At 20.5% G+C, this 14,453-nt stretch overlaps 5 protein-coding genes across 5 annotated transcripts; 2 read left to right on the top strand and 3 right to left on the bottom strand. All coding sequences in view use genetic code 6, as the record gives it.

Annotated features, from left to right (window-relative positions):
- Positions 1-919: 919 nt before the first annotated feature.
- Positions 920-5,247, bottom strand: TTHERM_00717470 (ATPase, histidine kinase-, DNA gyrase B; the record flags this gene model as incomplete). The annotated part of the gene is made up of 8 exons (XM_001015069.2): positions 920-2,710; positions 2,892-3,584; positions 3,649-3,730; positions 3,787-3,925; positions 4,110-4,445; positions 4,496-4,548; positions 4,601-4,728; positions 4,861-5,247. 8 exons carry the CDS (start codon positions 5,245-5,247, stop codon positions 920-922), a joined length of 3,609 nt encoding a protein of 1,202 aa, XP_001015069.2.
- A 3,218-nt stretch (positions 5,248-8,465) lies between these two features.
- On the top strand, positions 8,466-9,089 carry TTHERM_00717490 (hypothetical protein; the record flags this gene model as incomplete). Its single annotated transcript, XM_001015071.1, has 1 exon — positions 8,466-9,089. The coding sequence occupies one exon, from the start codon at positions 8,466-8,468 to the stop codon at positions 9,087-9,089; it is 624 nt and encodes a 207-aa protein (XP_001015071.1).
- A 539-nt stretch (positions 9,090-9,628) lies between these two features.
- On the bottom strand, positions 9,629-9,952 carry TTHERM_000717528 (transmembrane protein, putative; the record flags this gene model as incomplete). The annotated part of the gene is made up of 1 exon (XM_012798341.1): positions 9,629-9,952. One exon carries the CDS (start codon positions 9,950-9,952, stop codon positions 9,629-9,631), a length of 324 nt encoding a protein of 107 aa, XP_012653795.1.
- Positions 9,953-11,062: 1,110 nt separating this feature from the next.
- On the bottom strand, positions 11,063-11,374 carry TTHERM_000717529 (transmembrane protein, putative; the record flags this gene model as incomplete). Its single annotated transcript, XM_012798342.1, has 2 exons — positions 11,063-11,239; positions 11,315-11,374. The coding sequence occupies 2 exons, from the start codon at positions 11,372-11,374 to the stop codon at positions 11,063-11,065; spliced, it is 237 nt and encodes a 78-aa protein (XP_012653796.1).
- A 598-nt stretch (positions 11,375-11,972) lies between these two features.
- TTHERM_00717530 (protein phosphatase 2c) lies at positions 11,973-14,452 on the top strand (the record flags this gene model as incomplete). Its single annotated transcript, XM_001015075.2, has 6 exons — positions 11,973-12,112; positions 12,201-12,445; positions 12,494-13,333; positions 13,385-13,812; positions 13,864-14,118; positions 14,357-14,452. 6 exons carry the CDS (start codon positions 11,973-11,975, stop codon positions 14,450-14,452), a joined length of 2,004 nt encoding a protein of 667 aa, XP_001015075.2.
- Position 14,453: the final 1 nt, after the last annotated feature.

A 14,453-nucleotide genomic window follows, 5' to 3' on the forward strand; every position in this document is an offset into this window, starting at 1 on the left:
ATGAGCAAAGAAATTGGTAATTTGGTTTTTTGAACAAGCAATAAGAAGCCATCAAAATAGCTATAAATGAACCAGTAAATAAATTTAATACATTTAATAGTTATTTTTTCTAATCAAAATAAGAAGTATTTTGTATGTGTACTAATGGAATTTAACCTTCTAAGTTATTAGATTCCATTGGCTTTGTAAATCTTATCTTTATTGAGCTTTTTCTTCTTTTGTTTATACTTCTACTTAATATAATTGAAAAAATTATTTATTTACTTTAATATTGTTTTTATGATTATTAATATAAGACTTGAATGACTTGCTCTAAAAGATTATCTACCCAATTTAATTTATTCTTATTCGGCAATATAAAAAAATATCACAAAAGAATTCATTTAAAACTTTATTTACTTCTTTTATCTAAATTTTTAACTTTAAGATTATAAAAAAGGCAATAAAATTAATGAATTTACTTTATGAATCAAATTAAAAATTTTAGTGATTTAAAAATTAGAATATAAAAGCTTCAATATTTTTTTATCATATAATTATAATGAATTGATAGCAGAATATTTTACATTTGAGTGAGAGTATCACTAATTATGGCAATGCTTTGAATATTAAATTTTAGATTCATTTATTTGGAAGAAATCTCTAATTATATAGCATTAAATCAGAAATAATTTTTTTTAAATATTCATTATTTAATTTACTAATTTTTAATAAATATTTAACTCATAAATTATATTTTATTTTATATCCAAAAAAATTATTATTTTTAATTTTAAATTAACTTAATTAAAATTATTATTAATTTTATTGCTTAATTCTAAATGAATACATTAAAATAAATAAAAATAGCTTACAAATATTGATTTTTTAATAATTAATCTAGAAAATTTATTTTAAATTAGTTAGATTTTCTTATGAATCAATATCTATTAAAAAATTAATATCTATAGTTTTAAATCAAATTTTTGAAAGCCATCTTTAAAATAGGTTTATTTATAAAATCATCCATTCCAGATTCAATTGATTTTTCATAATCTTCTTATCCTACATACGCAGTGCATGCAACAATAACTGGAATACTTTTATATTGTTCAGTTTTATAAAATTAAATTATTTCTTTAACTGTTTCATAACCATTTTTAATCGGCATTTCAATATCCATCAAAATCATATTAGGAGAAGGACAACAATTTTCATAGTATTAATTCTTAATAGCTTCTATAGCCTAATCACCATCAGATAAAGTAGTCAGATTAAATTAAAATTATTATATAATTTTTTGTAGAGCATATAAGTTAAATTGATTATCATCTACAATCATAATTTAAGGGCATTAGCATTTCTTTTTTTTGTTTATGTTAAATTCTAAAACTTCTTCCAAAAATTGCTAAGAAGTTGGAATTAAAATATCATTTTTATTAATATCAATCATATTATCGACTTCAGTAGTACTTTTGTTTGAAGTTAAATTTGATTTAAAAAAGCAAATCATTTTACTTTACTTTTCATTAATTAATGAAGAGCTTGTAATTTTTGAAGTTGATAAACGCGATCCTTCTATTTATTTATTAACCGCATAAGAATTAAATCCTTCTTATTCATTACAAATATTTTCTTCTCTTGATTCCTATTTCTATTTAAAAATCGAAATAGATTTTCTTTAAGTCCAATTTTACAAACTTCCTTATGTACTTGTTTTTTTATTTAAATAACTAGTTTCTGATCCCATTTTTTTTATTTCACTGTCTACCATATTTTCAATAGTGATTTATGTATTTTCATACAATTACTATATGTTATCCTATATCAAACTACTAGATTTTTTATTAATCTGATTTTAAAGATCTTAATTACTATTTTAGTTTGTAATTTATTTATATGAGTTATTTTTTAAAATAGTTTATTCAAGCTTATTATTGTTAGATTGTTCAAAAATCTTTTGTGTATATTTTGAATTTTAACTTTTAAATGGAACACTGCATGGTTATAGCTTTAATGCAATACAATTTTGAAGTTAATTATTTTTAAAATCATACATTTCCTCTTCTTGAAACTTTCTATTTTATTGAATATAAAATGGCCTATTTATTGTAAGTCTATAATCTTAATTTGTTGCATCATCTATGATCTAGGAGGAACTAGCAATTTAAATATTTTCTTAAAATATAGATTTTAAATTATCTGAATTTATCTCTAAATTTTTAAGATTGTTCATTTCGTATTTATCCAAACATTTTTAGCTTTTGTCAAATGCAAATAAATCATTTCCTTAAATGAAAGGATGCAATGATTTATTTAATTCTTCAATCTAGCTATTTTCTAATTCATCATTTCCTTTTGTAGTGACTACTGACTATTCTGCATTTTACTCATTAATTTAGCTAATATTACTATTAAGCTTTAGATATTAAACATTTTTTATTGAATTTCTTTGGTAATCAATTCTATTTTAAGAAGATTTTATACTCTTTCTTTAGTTAATTTATTTCAAAGAATTTAGTTTAGATTATTATGTATTTTAATAAAAATGATTCAAATCTTCTACTAATATACTAAAAATTGAGCCTACTCCGTATTCTGATTCTACAGATATTCCTCCTTTAAAATTATCTGATGTTATTAATCCTTCAGCCAATTAATTAGAAATAGTTAAACCTAATCCACAACCTTAATAATTTAATTATTCCTCTTCTTTACTTTGATACTTTATCTTTTTTTATTTTTTAATTTATCAATATAATAAACACCTTAAATTTATTTTAATTTAAAAAATTTCTGATAATTTTTATTTTAATATTTTTAAAAAATAAATTCAAAATTAAAAACTACAATTTTATTGTAATAAGTGGATATTAAAAAATAAGAGTTAATATTGTATTTATTTTATTTACTTTATTGCAAAATCCGAATATTTTTTATTGATTTTCTAAAGTAATTCCTATACCACTATCCTTCACATAAATTTTATAAATATCCTTACTGATTTGCTGATATCCTAACTCAATATGACCTCCTGATTTAGTAAATTTTAAGGAGTTAGATAAAAAATTAAGTATGATTTGACGTATTCTATTTGGATCAGAGCATATTTCTTGATTTATTTTTGAATCGAAAGCTAGTAAAAGCTATATATTTTTCATTTTAGCTTACATGCTAACTAATTTACCACAATCTCTCAAAAGATTTACAATATTAAAATCAAAGAATGAGTATTTGAATTTTCCACAATCCATTTAAACATAATCTAAAATGTCATTAATTTGATTTAAAAGTAGTTTGTTTGAAAATAATGCTGGATTTATGTATTCTTCTATACAAAATTTGTTATTTTCTTTTTAACTTAATTCATCCTTAAGCACTTCAAGCATAGAAATAGAGCAATTCAAAGGAGTTCTCAATTCATGCGAAAGAGTTGCGAATAGTTTAAATTTATCTTTTTGGATATCTTCTACCTTTTTTAAATAAAGATCCTACCAAACATCTTATACAACAATAAAAACTAGTGTATCTTATTTATTAGAATCTGAAAGAAAAACATCAATAGAAAGAAGCTTAATAACTAAATCTTTATTTTAATATTTAACCTATTTATTTATATATTTTTTATTATTAATTAGATTTTTCCAAATAATTTTAAAATGCATTTACCTAAATCTAAGTCATATTTTCGTTTTATTAAATATAGTTTAAGGTTTGGTCAGTTAAATTGTTATTATTTATAGCTGATTCTCTAATTTTTATTTAAGAATAATATTAAATCCAAAATTAAATATATTTTAAATTTACTCTTTACTTATTTTTTCTTCTTAATTTTCTTTTTTTATTTATCCTTCAATCTTACTAGCTGACGATTTTTCAAATATTTTATCAATCAAGGCTGAAAAATTTATTTTTTATTTTTAAATTGTTTTATTAACCTAGTTTTCTAAGAAAAAATTAAATCAAAATTAAGGTATTTTAATATATAATCTTAATTTAATTAAAATTACTTGAAATCAATCTAAAATATTATTTTAAAAATTATATATTTTTAAATTTTTAAGCATTTTTATAAGCTCTTAATTTAAAACATGTTAATCTTTTTAATTAATTAAAAATAATAACCTTACTTGGTCTGATTTTAAATGTAAATGGAACTTTATTTTAATTTTCTTTCTAAATTTCCCTTTTGTAATATTAGAGAGGTTCACTTGTTTTATTATTTTCAGTATTTTTAGCATCTAGTTTTTCAAATTAATTTCCATTTTAAGATAGTATAGTTTTTTCTGAAATTTTAGTTCGTTATTTTAGTATCTTCTCTAAGCATTAAATATCTATACCAGAATATTAAAATGAATAAAGACTCTTTAGAGCACTTTCTTACTTATCTTTGTTATCTTCTTCTTCTTCAATCTTACTTTCATCAACAAAAGGCTTATTATTGTCATTTTGTTATGATAACTAACCTTATGTGTTAAAAATAATTTAAAAATAATTTAATGTTTAATTCTTTTACCTTCTTCATTTGAATTATCTGTTTTTTATTCACTAATCTAATTTATGTATTTTCTTTTATTTATGTTTTAAATTTATTTATTATTATTATAAATAAATTATTTACTTAGTGTCTTCATTATGTTTTTAAAATTGGGTTGGAATCTATGAATTATCACTATTTGTTTATACTTTATACTACTAGTGTAACTTCCCTTGATCTAATATATGTATTATCTATGAAACAGATGCATCCTATTTTATGTTAAAATTATTTTTGTTTAGCTTAATTGATGATTAAGTATGAATTATGCTTATTTCTAAAAATTAAAATGAGCAAATGTTATTTGTTTTGAAGGATAAAAAAATGTTTGAAAGAAAAAATACTTAGAAGTTTTTTGATGAATTTTTTGATAAGCTTTACAAATTATTTAAGGCACTCTTTTCTTTGAGCTGATCTTAAAGAGATTCAATTTTAAGTGTTATGAAACTTGCTTATTATTTGTTTTCAACTTCTTATGAAGCATTTTATATTAATTCACCTACTTGTTTATTTTTAATTATTGATTAGCTGTTTAAAATATATTCTACTTAACTTTTTTCAAAAATATTTTTATTTTTAGGCTTAATAGAAGAGAAACTTAAATTTTTAGTGCTTTGTGATTATTTTCTTTATTCTTCCCTTTTTTTTTAGATTTCTCTTTCAGAAGTATAATTAGGAACAAACACTTTTTAAACTTCTTACGTTTTTCTTTTCTAAGCTATATCTTTCATGTAATTACTCTTTATTAAATTTGTAGATTATTCTTTACTTAGGTTTTGCTATATACAATTCTAACTCTTATAAGTATTATTTTCACCTAAATTTAATAGAATTTGTTATAAAGCTTTTTAGCTTTAACATTATAGTATTTTTTTAAGTGAAGAGTTTGAATACAAAATTTATTTGTCTTAATTTAATACAGCTATCCCTTCAGGAATAACTTATAAAATACTATCATAGAGAGTAGTTATTATACTTGTCTAGCTTTAATCATCTATTGATTAACGTTTATTTTCTTATTTATGTGATTAGTAGTCTGTATTGGATGAAATTTGCTAAAAAAATAGTATAATGTTAAAAAAAGTGCTAAAATAATCAAATTTGTTTGATAATTATAGGCGAATGAGGGTATAGATTTGAACTGTAAATTAAAAGCACATATTTAATCTAAAATTTTAAACATTTTCTAATTCTTAGTTAATAAGCGTTTATATTAACATTGATATAACAATTATTTTATAGTTGCTTTATCCAATCTGTAAAATGACTTCGAAAGTAGAAATATAGATAGTAGAAATTATTAGAATTAGAGAAAACTCTAATACCTAACCAGCTTGCATAAAATTTTTTAAGTAAAAAACATTTTTCAAATTTTCAGGCAATTATTAGTTAGTCTACTTTTTATTATCTAAAAGTGTTTATGAGCGCTTTTAATGCTTAATGTAAGATAATATGATTGCATTTAAAATTATTAATGATCCTAAAATATTATTTTGAAGTTAAAAAAAACAAAAGATTGCCAGTGTAACTAAGAATAAATTAACAGTGAGCTAGTTCAATACATAATGTTTTTTAGTAATTGGTAAATATTTTTAACTAATTGAAATTTCCTTTTCTTCCTATTTTATTGCGTTATTTTAATTCTAATTTTCTTCCATTCTTTTGCTTATTTTATGTCCCTAGTATCGAATTGTAGATTTTTTAATTGATAATTCTAATTATTATGCTAATTAAAAATTACAAAAATGTTAACCTTTTTTATTAATTATTCTATTTCTTATGTAGAGCATAGTAAAAAATTTATTGCTTTGATTTACTCATTATTTCACTACTGCCTTTATAAATTTTTAATTAATCATGATATTTATGTAATGTTTACCATAAAATGGTTATTTACTTCTGAATGACTTATTTGATATAAATATTAGTTAAATTTCTTTGAATTCAATAAATATTAAATAAAAAATAACATTTTTTCATCAATAACAAAGTAAATTTGTTAAAATTATTATTAAATAAAATTCTGATATTTTTTTATTGAAATTATTACTATTATTTCCAAATAAATATCCTTCTTATATTTAAAATAATTATTTAACTGGTTTTATTTTTTTCTAAAATACAATTCTTTCTTTTACAAAATACTGATTAATAATTTTAATTATCAGCTTATGAACTTTTAATAATATAATATTATCAATAAAATTAATATCAAAGTAAATTTTTTGTAATAAAATGATTTATAAACAAAAACATTTCAAAAAATTAATTTACAATCTTATAATAAATTAATTATTCTCCAAAATTATTTTTAAATTCTTTGCTAAATAAACTTTTAAGGTTGTTAATATTTAATTAGACGTTATTTTTAGTGATAATAAATTAGCTAAAATAAATTAAAAAATTGACTGATATGTTTTTCAATATTTATTATTTTCATTTTAGATAATTTAATTATTGTGAGTTGTTTTTTATATTTAAAATTTCATTTAAGTTGTTTGTGTTATAAGAGTTAGCTATTAATATAATTTAGGAGGTTATTTCAAGCTCTAAAAATTTATTTAACTTACTTGAATTTATTTTTACAAAATTTATTTATTTGTTTTTAATTAAATTTGAAATTACTTTATTAAAATAAATTTAATTGGAATTGTTAATATTAACAATTTTAATTTAATTTTTAGATAGAATAATTGATTTAAAACTACTACTTTATATCTATGTTTGCTAAACAATTTATTTTACATGTTTTTTTAATTAGAATAATTTTAGATTAAAATTAAGTTCAACAATTAAATATTAATAACAATTTTTTATAGATTCTTAAATTAGTTTTGAAGTTATAACAAAAATTAAAATAATTATAATGATATATACCTTAAATATATTTGAGAATAAAAAAAATATTTCATACAAAAATGATATTGAGCAAATAGTTTGAGTAGTAAATAAATTTTTAAAATCAAAAATGCTCAAATTGAATAAATAAGTATTACTAAAATATTTTTAAAAATAAGATTTTAATTAGAAACCAATTTATATATAAATATCAATTAGATGTAATAAATTGAATACAAGACAAAAAATAAAAATATAAATAAATTTTTCTTTGAAGTGAATCTAAATAATTTGAACCTAATATAAAAATTCAGATAAAATAGAAATAATATACTTAGTATGAATAAATTTAGTAAAATCAAAGTGATAATAAGCCAATTTTTATATATTTTGGTATGAAAAACTAAATTAATTATGGATTATATTTTGATTTTATTTAGAAATATAATAATTTCTATTAATTATTTCATACAAAAAGGATTATTGATTTTTTATTTTATACACATAATTATATAGATGATTTATTAAAATCTTGATTTTGAGAGTTATAAATAACTAAATAAATGATGACTAATTAATAAAAATATGACTGATGATTTATTTGTAATAAGCTTGGAAGTGATTTAAAAGATTAAAATTCAGTCTAAAAGGGATGATATTAACAATAAATATAGACAAAGCATATAATTAATAATAAAGCAAAATTTATAAAAATAATTAGCACAGTGTGAAACAAAAGGAAATTAAAAAGTGTTAATCAGGCAGAGAAAATAATCAAAGTCTTCTCTATTTGAAAGAAATTCAAGATATTAAGAAACTCCAACAATCAAAATAATCAATCACTTCCTTCTTTTTAAAAGGACAAACAAACACTTAAATAAATAAGAAATATTTTAGCTCATTTAGCCAGAATCTTTTCAACACACACACACTCACTCACACACATCCAGATTGAAAGAAGCAAGACTCACTCCATCCACTCTTTTTAAATCCTTTTCAAACAAAGTTCAGCAGAAAATTAATTATTCACACTCTCAAAATTAATTACCCATCTTTAAAAGATACATTTAAAATAAAATCAAAAGTTAAAAAACAAACAACATTTAAATAAATGAGCTAACATTACATGAATAAAAACTACAAAAAATCTAGCAACTATCCTGAGTAGAACCAGTTATTGTACATTCCTAATTAATATTATGACGATCTATCCAACTCCTCTTCAATTCAAGATTTACTAGCACCTTAATACTACTAATAAAAGAATTCTAACTGCAAAAAGGGAAATTCAAGTAAGTCAAATTATGGCTACTAGGTTTTCAATCAAATAGCCTACTCTTAAAGCAGCTTCAACGAAGAAAAGCATAAAAATCAATAGAAGAAGAAACAACAAAAAGCTTAAAAATAATAAAATTCTTCATCTTTTTCTTTATCATAGAAGTTAACATTATCTAGTTTATCAGCCTCTAAGGGTATTAAAATCTATGTCGATGGTCTTTGTCTTTTCGATAAGTTTAGCTGTAAAGAAGTTAGTCCAACTGAAGAATTATTTTTACAAAGCAGCTGTTCCTCACAAGGTTCCAATACAAACTCTTCTATCAATTCATCAGTCACAGTGACTTCTTCTGATGATGAAAAAGGAAATTTATCTTCCACTAAATACTTTGCAACTTTTTCTACTTTTGAAGGTCCAGATCCAAGTGTCCTTGACCCACCTACATTCCAGTTCTAGTGAGAAGACTAATGAGGAAGACTACTAAGTCTTTTTCTCTAAATACCAAGCTAGTTTGCATTACATATGTAAAAAATGAGTCACTTTAACAATTTAAATATTACCATTTCAGCCATAAATTTCATATGATCCCCCGCCAATTAAAAGTTTTGCGCGGGTTAGACTTTAGAACTTTTATCAATCGAATGGAAGCAGTTTTAATGATGATTACATCAACATCGAATATAATTATTAGCTAGGCAAAGAATTCAGCTTAATTTTTACTCATTAAAGCTTCCATTCAATTTTATTGTTTGTCAATGATTCATTATAAATAAATTGCATAAGGAATAAATTAACATCAAAAATAGTTTAGATGTTTAAGCTTTTGCAATTTAATTTTTCTACAACCAATATTTCTTTTACCTTAAGTTAAACTTGTGATACCAATCAAAATTTAAAAAGAAAAGGAAAAATAAACAAAATCTTCTTATTTTGTTTCAAAATAAAAAAAGAAGAATATAAAATGAATCACGATTAGAATGAATAAACAATATCATATGTCATATGAAAAACATATTTAAATGGTTATATTATGATGGCGTTATAGCCTGTTAAAGAGGATTCTTTTTTTATAAGTGGTGCTTGCTAGCCAGATACTATCTGACAAATAAATAAATAAATTAATTAATTATATGATTAAGAGAAAATAAAAACAGCATTATGTGGATGAAGCTCCATAAAAAGACAAATATTGATTTGTCCGTCCATAAGTTAATTTATTGTTCATAATTTTTAACTTTTCTTAAATGAACTAAAGAAGGAATAATCATTTTAAAAGTAGACAAGTTAAATCTTTATTAAAAATAATTGGTGAGTTATATCATAATAACATTCAAGCAAAGATATACATATCAATAGTATAAGTCTTCTGATGAAAATAAATGATTATACTATTTATCAATAAAGTAATAAATAATAAAATGAAAATAATTAAGGCCAAATATAAATTTCTACAGAGATATCAACCAGAAACTTCTTCTTTAGAGCCTGTGTCTGTCTGCCAGAGACTCTTAACCTTAACTAAATTTAAATTTTTTTTACTATCAAGCTTATAAAATTAATTAGCCATAAATAAAAATAAATTAAGCTGTTGATTTATTTATCTTCCATTTAATCATCAATCGTTAATTGATCGATTGATTGATCCAAAGAAATTTAGCTAAATCATTACTTTATATTTAAATATATTTAAAATCAAATAAACTTAGTTAAATTTTATAAATAACCATAAATACGCAAATGATTTTATCTTAGAAGATATAAAACAATAGCTTATTTTATTTAATTTTGGCTAATAATTAAAATTGAATCAAGAGAGACTTACTTCACCTCACAGTTTTTGTGAAGTTTGTTTGCATGCACTCCATTGCTTTGTCTATATAATATTGATCTGTTCAAAATAGTTAAAAACTCATTAAAATACATCATATAACCATAAATTTGAGTTTCAAGTAAATTAAAATTTATTTAAATAAAATAACCTACTATTTAATTTCTATTTAACTTTCAATTGAAAAATGAATTAAATAAAGGCACTAGTTTATATTTATAGCTAGAGCTTTTTTAATTCACTTTAATTCAATTATTCTACAAATAAATAAATAAGTAAATATATAATAACTTTTTTAACAAAAAAATCCCTATAAATAATAATTAATAGTTAATAAACTAATATAACCAATGAGTATTTTCTCCATTTAATTTACTCAAACAAATAACAGAAAATTTTATAATTTAAAAACAGATCAATAAACATATACAAATGCTATGAATAATAGCTTGATAGTAAACATCAATTAAATATTATCAACAAAATTTAATTAGTTAATATACTCTTCTTCTTTAAAATTATCCATACATAATAAATATTAGCTAGCTTTCAATTTTAGGAAATAAGCTATCTATTTGAAAAAGGCAAAATGAGAAAATTAAATTCAAGAAAAACTCCAACAAGAAAGAACAAACAAACAAACACCCTCATACATGACTATCAATTTGCAAAAATCGGTCTCATAAACAATAGCAAGAGAATGAATTAAAGCATAAGGATAAATTCTTGATAAAAAGAAGAGATATTGATATTTTAGTAGAAGATTTACTGTGTGGCGAAGCTATTTTTGATAGAAACACATCAGAAAAAAGAATAAAGATAATAAAAACAATTTAACTAAATAAAATAATAATACTTTTCTTCTCTTAATCTCTTAAATTCTACATACTACCTCTGTTTCATCAATAAGTAACATTGTATGTGTAGAACTCTATATTAAAAATAAACTACAAAAAGCATAATGTCTAAAATTTTTCAATTTATGTTTATAATTTCAATATTTAATCCTATTTAATACTACTCAAAATAAACCCTAAACTCCAATTTCACATTATTCTTAAAGTTACTTTTATTCCCAAAATTTTTTTCTTAATATTTAAGAACAAATATTTATTAATAACTTAAAACCAAGTTTTAAATATTTTATTAATATTATTTTAAATTTCATTTTTATAATCAAAAACTATTTCTTTATTTTAAAAATTTTAATTTAATAATTTAACAATGATAAATTTATTTTAATTTTTTTTAGACTAGCAATTAAAATGATTTATTCATGCACTAATTTTATTATATTTATATTTTAAAAGCACACTTTTAATTCATATTTTTAATATTTAATAATTTTTTTTTATGATAAGTCAAAGTATTTAAATATAAAAAAAAGTTATTTCTTAATTCTGGAATATTATTTTATTTTTTGCTGTTAATATATTTGAAAAAGTTTAAATTTTACTAGAATACATAAAATAAGTACTTGATAATAATTATCATAATAAATATCTCTTAAGTATATGAATATAAAGAAAACTTACACTGTAGTTAATTACTTTGAAAGTAAAAATACGCAATAATAATAAATTTCAAAAAGGAGTCTTTTTAACCACACCCTACTTTGTACATCAGGAATATATAAAAATAAGTCTATTAATTTGTAAACTTTATTATTTTATTAACAAACATTATTATGAGTTTTATACATCTTTTCTATTAATTTGTTATCTATTTAAAAATAATATAAGATCAACAGATGGAGAGGTTTTTGGTTCTGGAACTGATAAAAATATATCTATGATTATTCACCAAGCTAATCTCGCAGAAATACACTCTTATTTTGAATACGATGCTTCATTAGACACTTTTAGTCTTATTCATGTAGGAGGGAATACATTTTATTCACCATTTACTTAACAATTTAGATAATTATTGTCTACTATCAATAAAAATACTTACATGATTGAAGGGCATTTATTTAAAATAGAATAAGGTAAGTTTTTAAATATTTATTTATACTTTAAATTAACATTTTAAAAAGGAAGTTAAATCAAAGCTATCGAAGCATTTAAAAAAATTCATAAAGACTCTATATTTATTAAAAATTACATGTTTGAGTAAGATTCTAAGCTAAGTGATTTAAAAGATTTTTTGATAAAAAAGCTATAAGAAAAATATGATGATAAATCTTTTTATTGTGAGCTTGATTTACTAATAAAGTCAATAGATATTGTAATTAATTCTAATTATAATTTTGAATATAACTTAAAATTTGAAGATAAAATTCTTGGTGATATAACAGTTGATTGGTTAGGAATTAGCATAAATAACAAGTATTAAATAATATAAAATATTGATAACTTGATATTTTAGTAATAAATAATTTAAAATAAAATAAACTCATAGACTAGTAATGAGCTAATTAATAACTCTTCATAACTTTAAGAGAATAGCTAAAGTTTAGTATTTAGCAATTTAAGTATTTCAGTGATTGATTAGGATTTATCAGATTAAGAATCTTAAAATAATAATTAATTTGTTAAAACTGACTTATAAAACTTTATTAAAATTTAAATTGCATAAAACAAAAACCATAAGGTTATTAAATTAGAAAATATAACAAATTAAATGAGGTAATTAATTAAAAAGCAGTTATTACTTTAAGTTAATTTGGTAGATGATGAAATTGAATTGATATCTTAAAATAATTTACTTTACATGCAGATAAATCAATAAAATACACCAATTAGATTAAATTCATAAGATCATATTTAATTAGGAGATCTCAAATTTGTATATTAAAGATTCAATTTAGGATAAATTTCAGATTAAGGCACAAGAAAGAATAACGAAGATGGAATTTTAATAATAGAAAATTTATGTAATTTAAGTTCGATTTATTTATTTGATCTTATTGAAATATTTTTTTAAGAAATAAGCAAAGAATATAAAAGCTCTTTACTATGTGTCATAGATGGTTAAGGAGGAAATAAGTGCACTAAATTTATAATAGATAATTTGGAAAAAATTATAAAAGACTAATTTAAGTCTTGCTAAATAGAGTTTAATGATGAGTACTTTAATTAAAAAGTAGTAGATAACCTCAAATAAATTATTTTTGAATTAGATTTAAAATTTTTAAATAAATATCCAAACGTTTCAAAACTTTGTGGAGCCACGATAGCTCTTAGCCTTATTTTAGGAAATAGATTGTTTACTGGATGGTTGGGTGATTGCTAATCTTTAATTTTTTCTGAAAGCAAAATAATTAGATTAACTAATGATCACATTCCTTCAAGATAGGATGAAGTAAATAGAATAGAAAACTCAGGAGGTTTCATTTAAGATGATAGATTATAAGTAATTAATTGTTTAATTTTTTTTGATATTTAAAATTATATTTAATATTAGGGAACTGTTACTATATCTAGATGCTTAGGATAATTTGAGTACAAAAATATTGATGAATATCAATAAAAAAAATTCTATCCAACAAATAAAATATGTGATTTAAAAAGCTTGATTTCTAGTGAGTTAGAAATAACTGTGTATGATATTGACAATTCAAGAGATAAATTTCTTTGTAACTTTACTGATGGTATAATAGATAAAATGAGTATTAATGAAATAGTATCATTCATTGAATCTTCTGTTTCAAACTAAAGAGTAATTTTATAAAATAAAGAATAAAAAATTTAAATGAAAATGAAAATTAATTATTTTAAATCCTACATTTATTTTTTAAATTAAATATTATTTTCCACCATAAAATTAATAATTTAGAGAGGGTGCTTAAATATAAAAAAATTTAAATTTGATTAATTGTAATTTAAATAAAACAAAACCTTATTCTAATTTCTTATATTTTTTAATTTTAATAATAATATTTAAAATATTCTAATAGAGTCCTTAACAGATATGCTAAGATTTAATAAATTAAGCATCAAAATTATCAGAAAAAAGAGATAATATGAGCTTAATTTTACTTTAATTTGATTGAA

Source organism: Tetrahymena thermophila (genome assembly GCF_000189635.1).
Source record: "Tetrahymena thermophila SB210 genomic scaffold scf_8254592, whole genome shotgun sequence".
NCBI classification, from domain to species: domain Eukaryota; phylum Ciliophora; class Oligohymenophorea; order Hymenostomatida; family Tetrahymenidae; genus Tetrahymena; species Tetrahymena thermophila.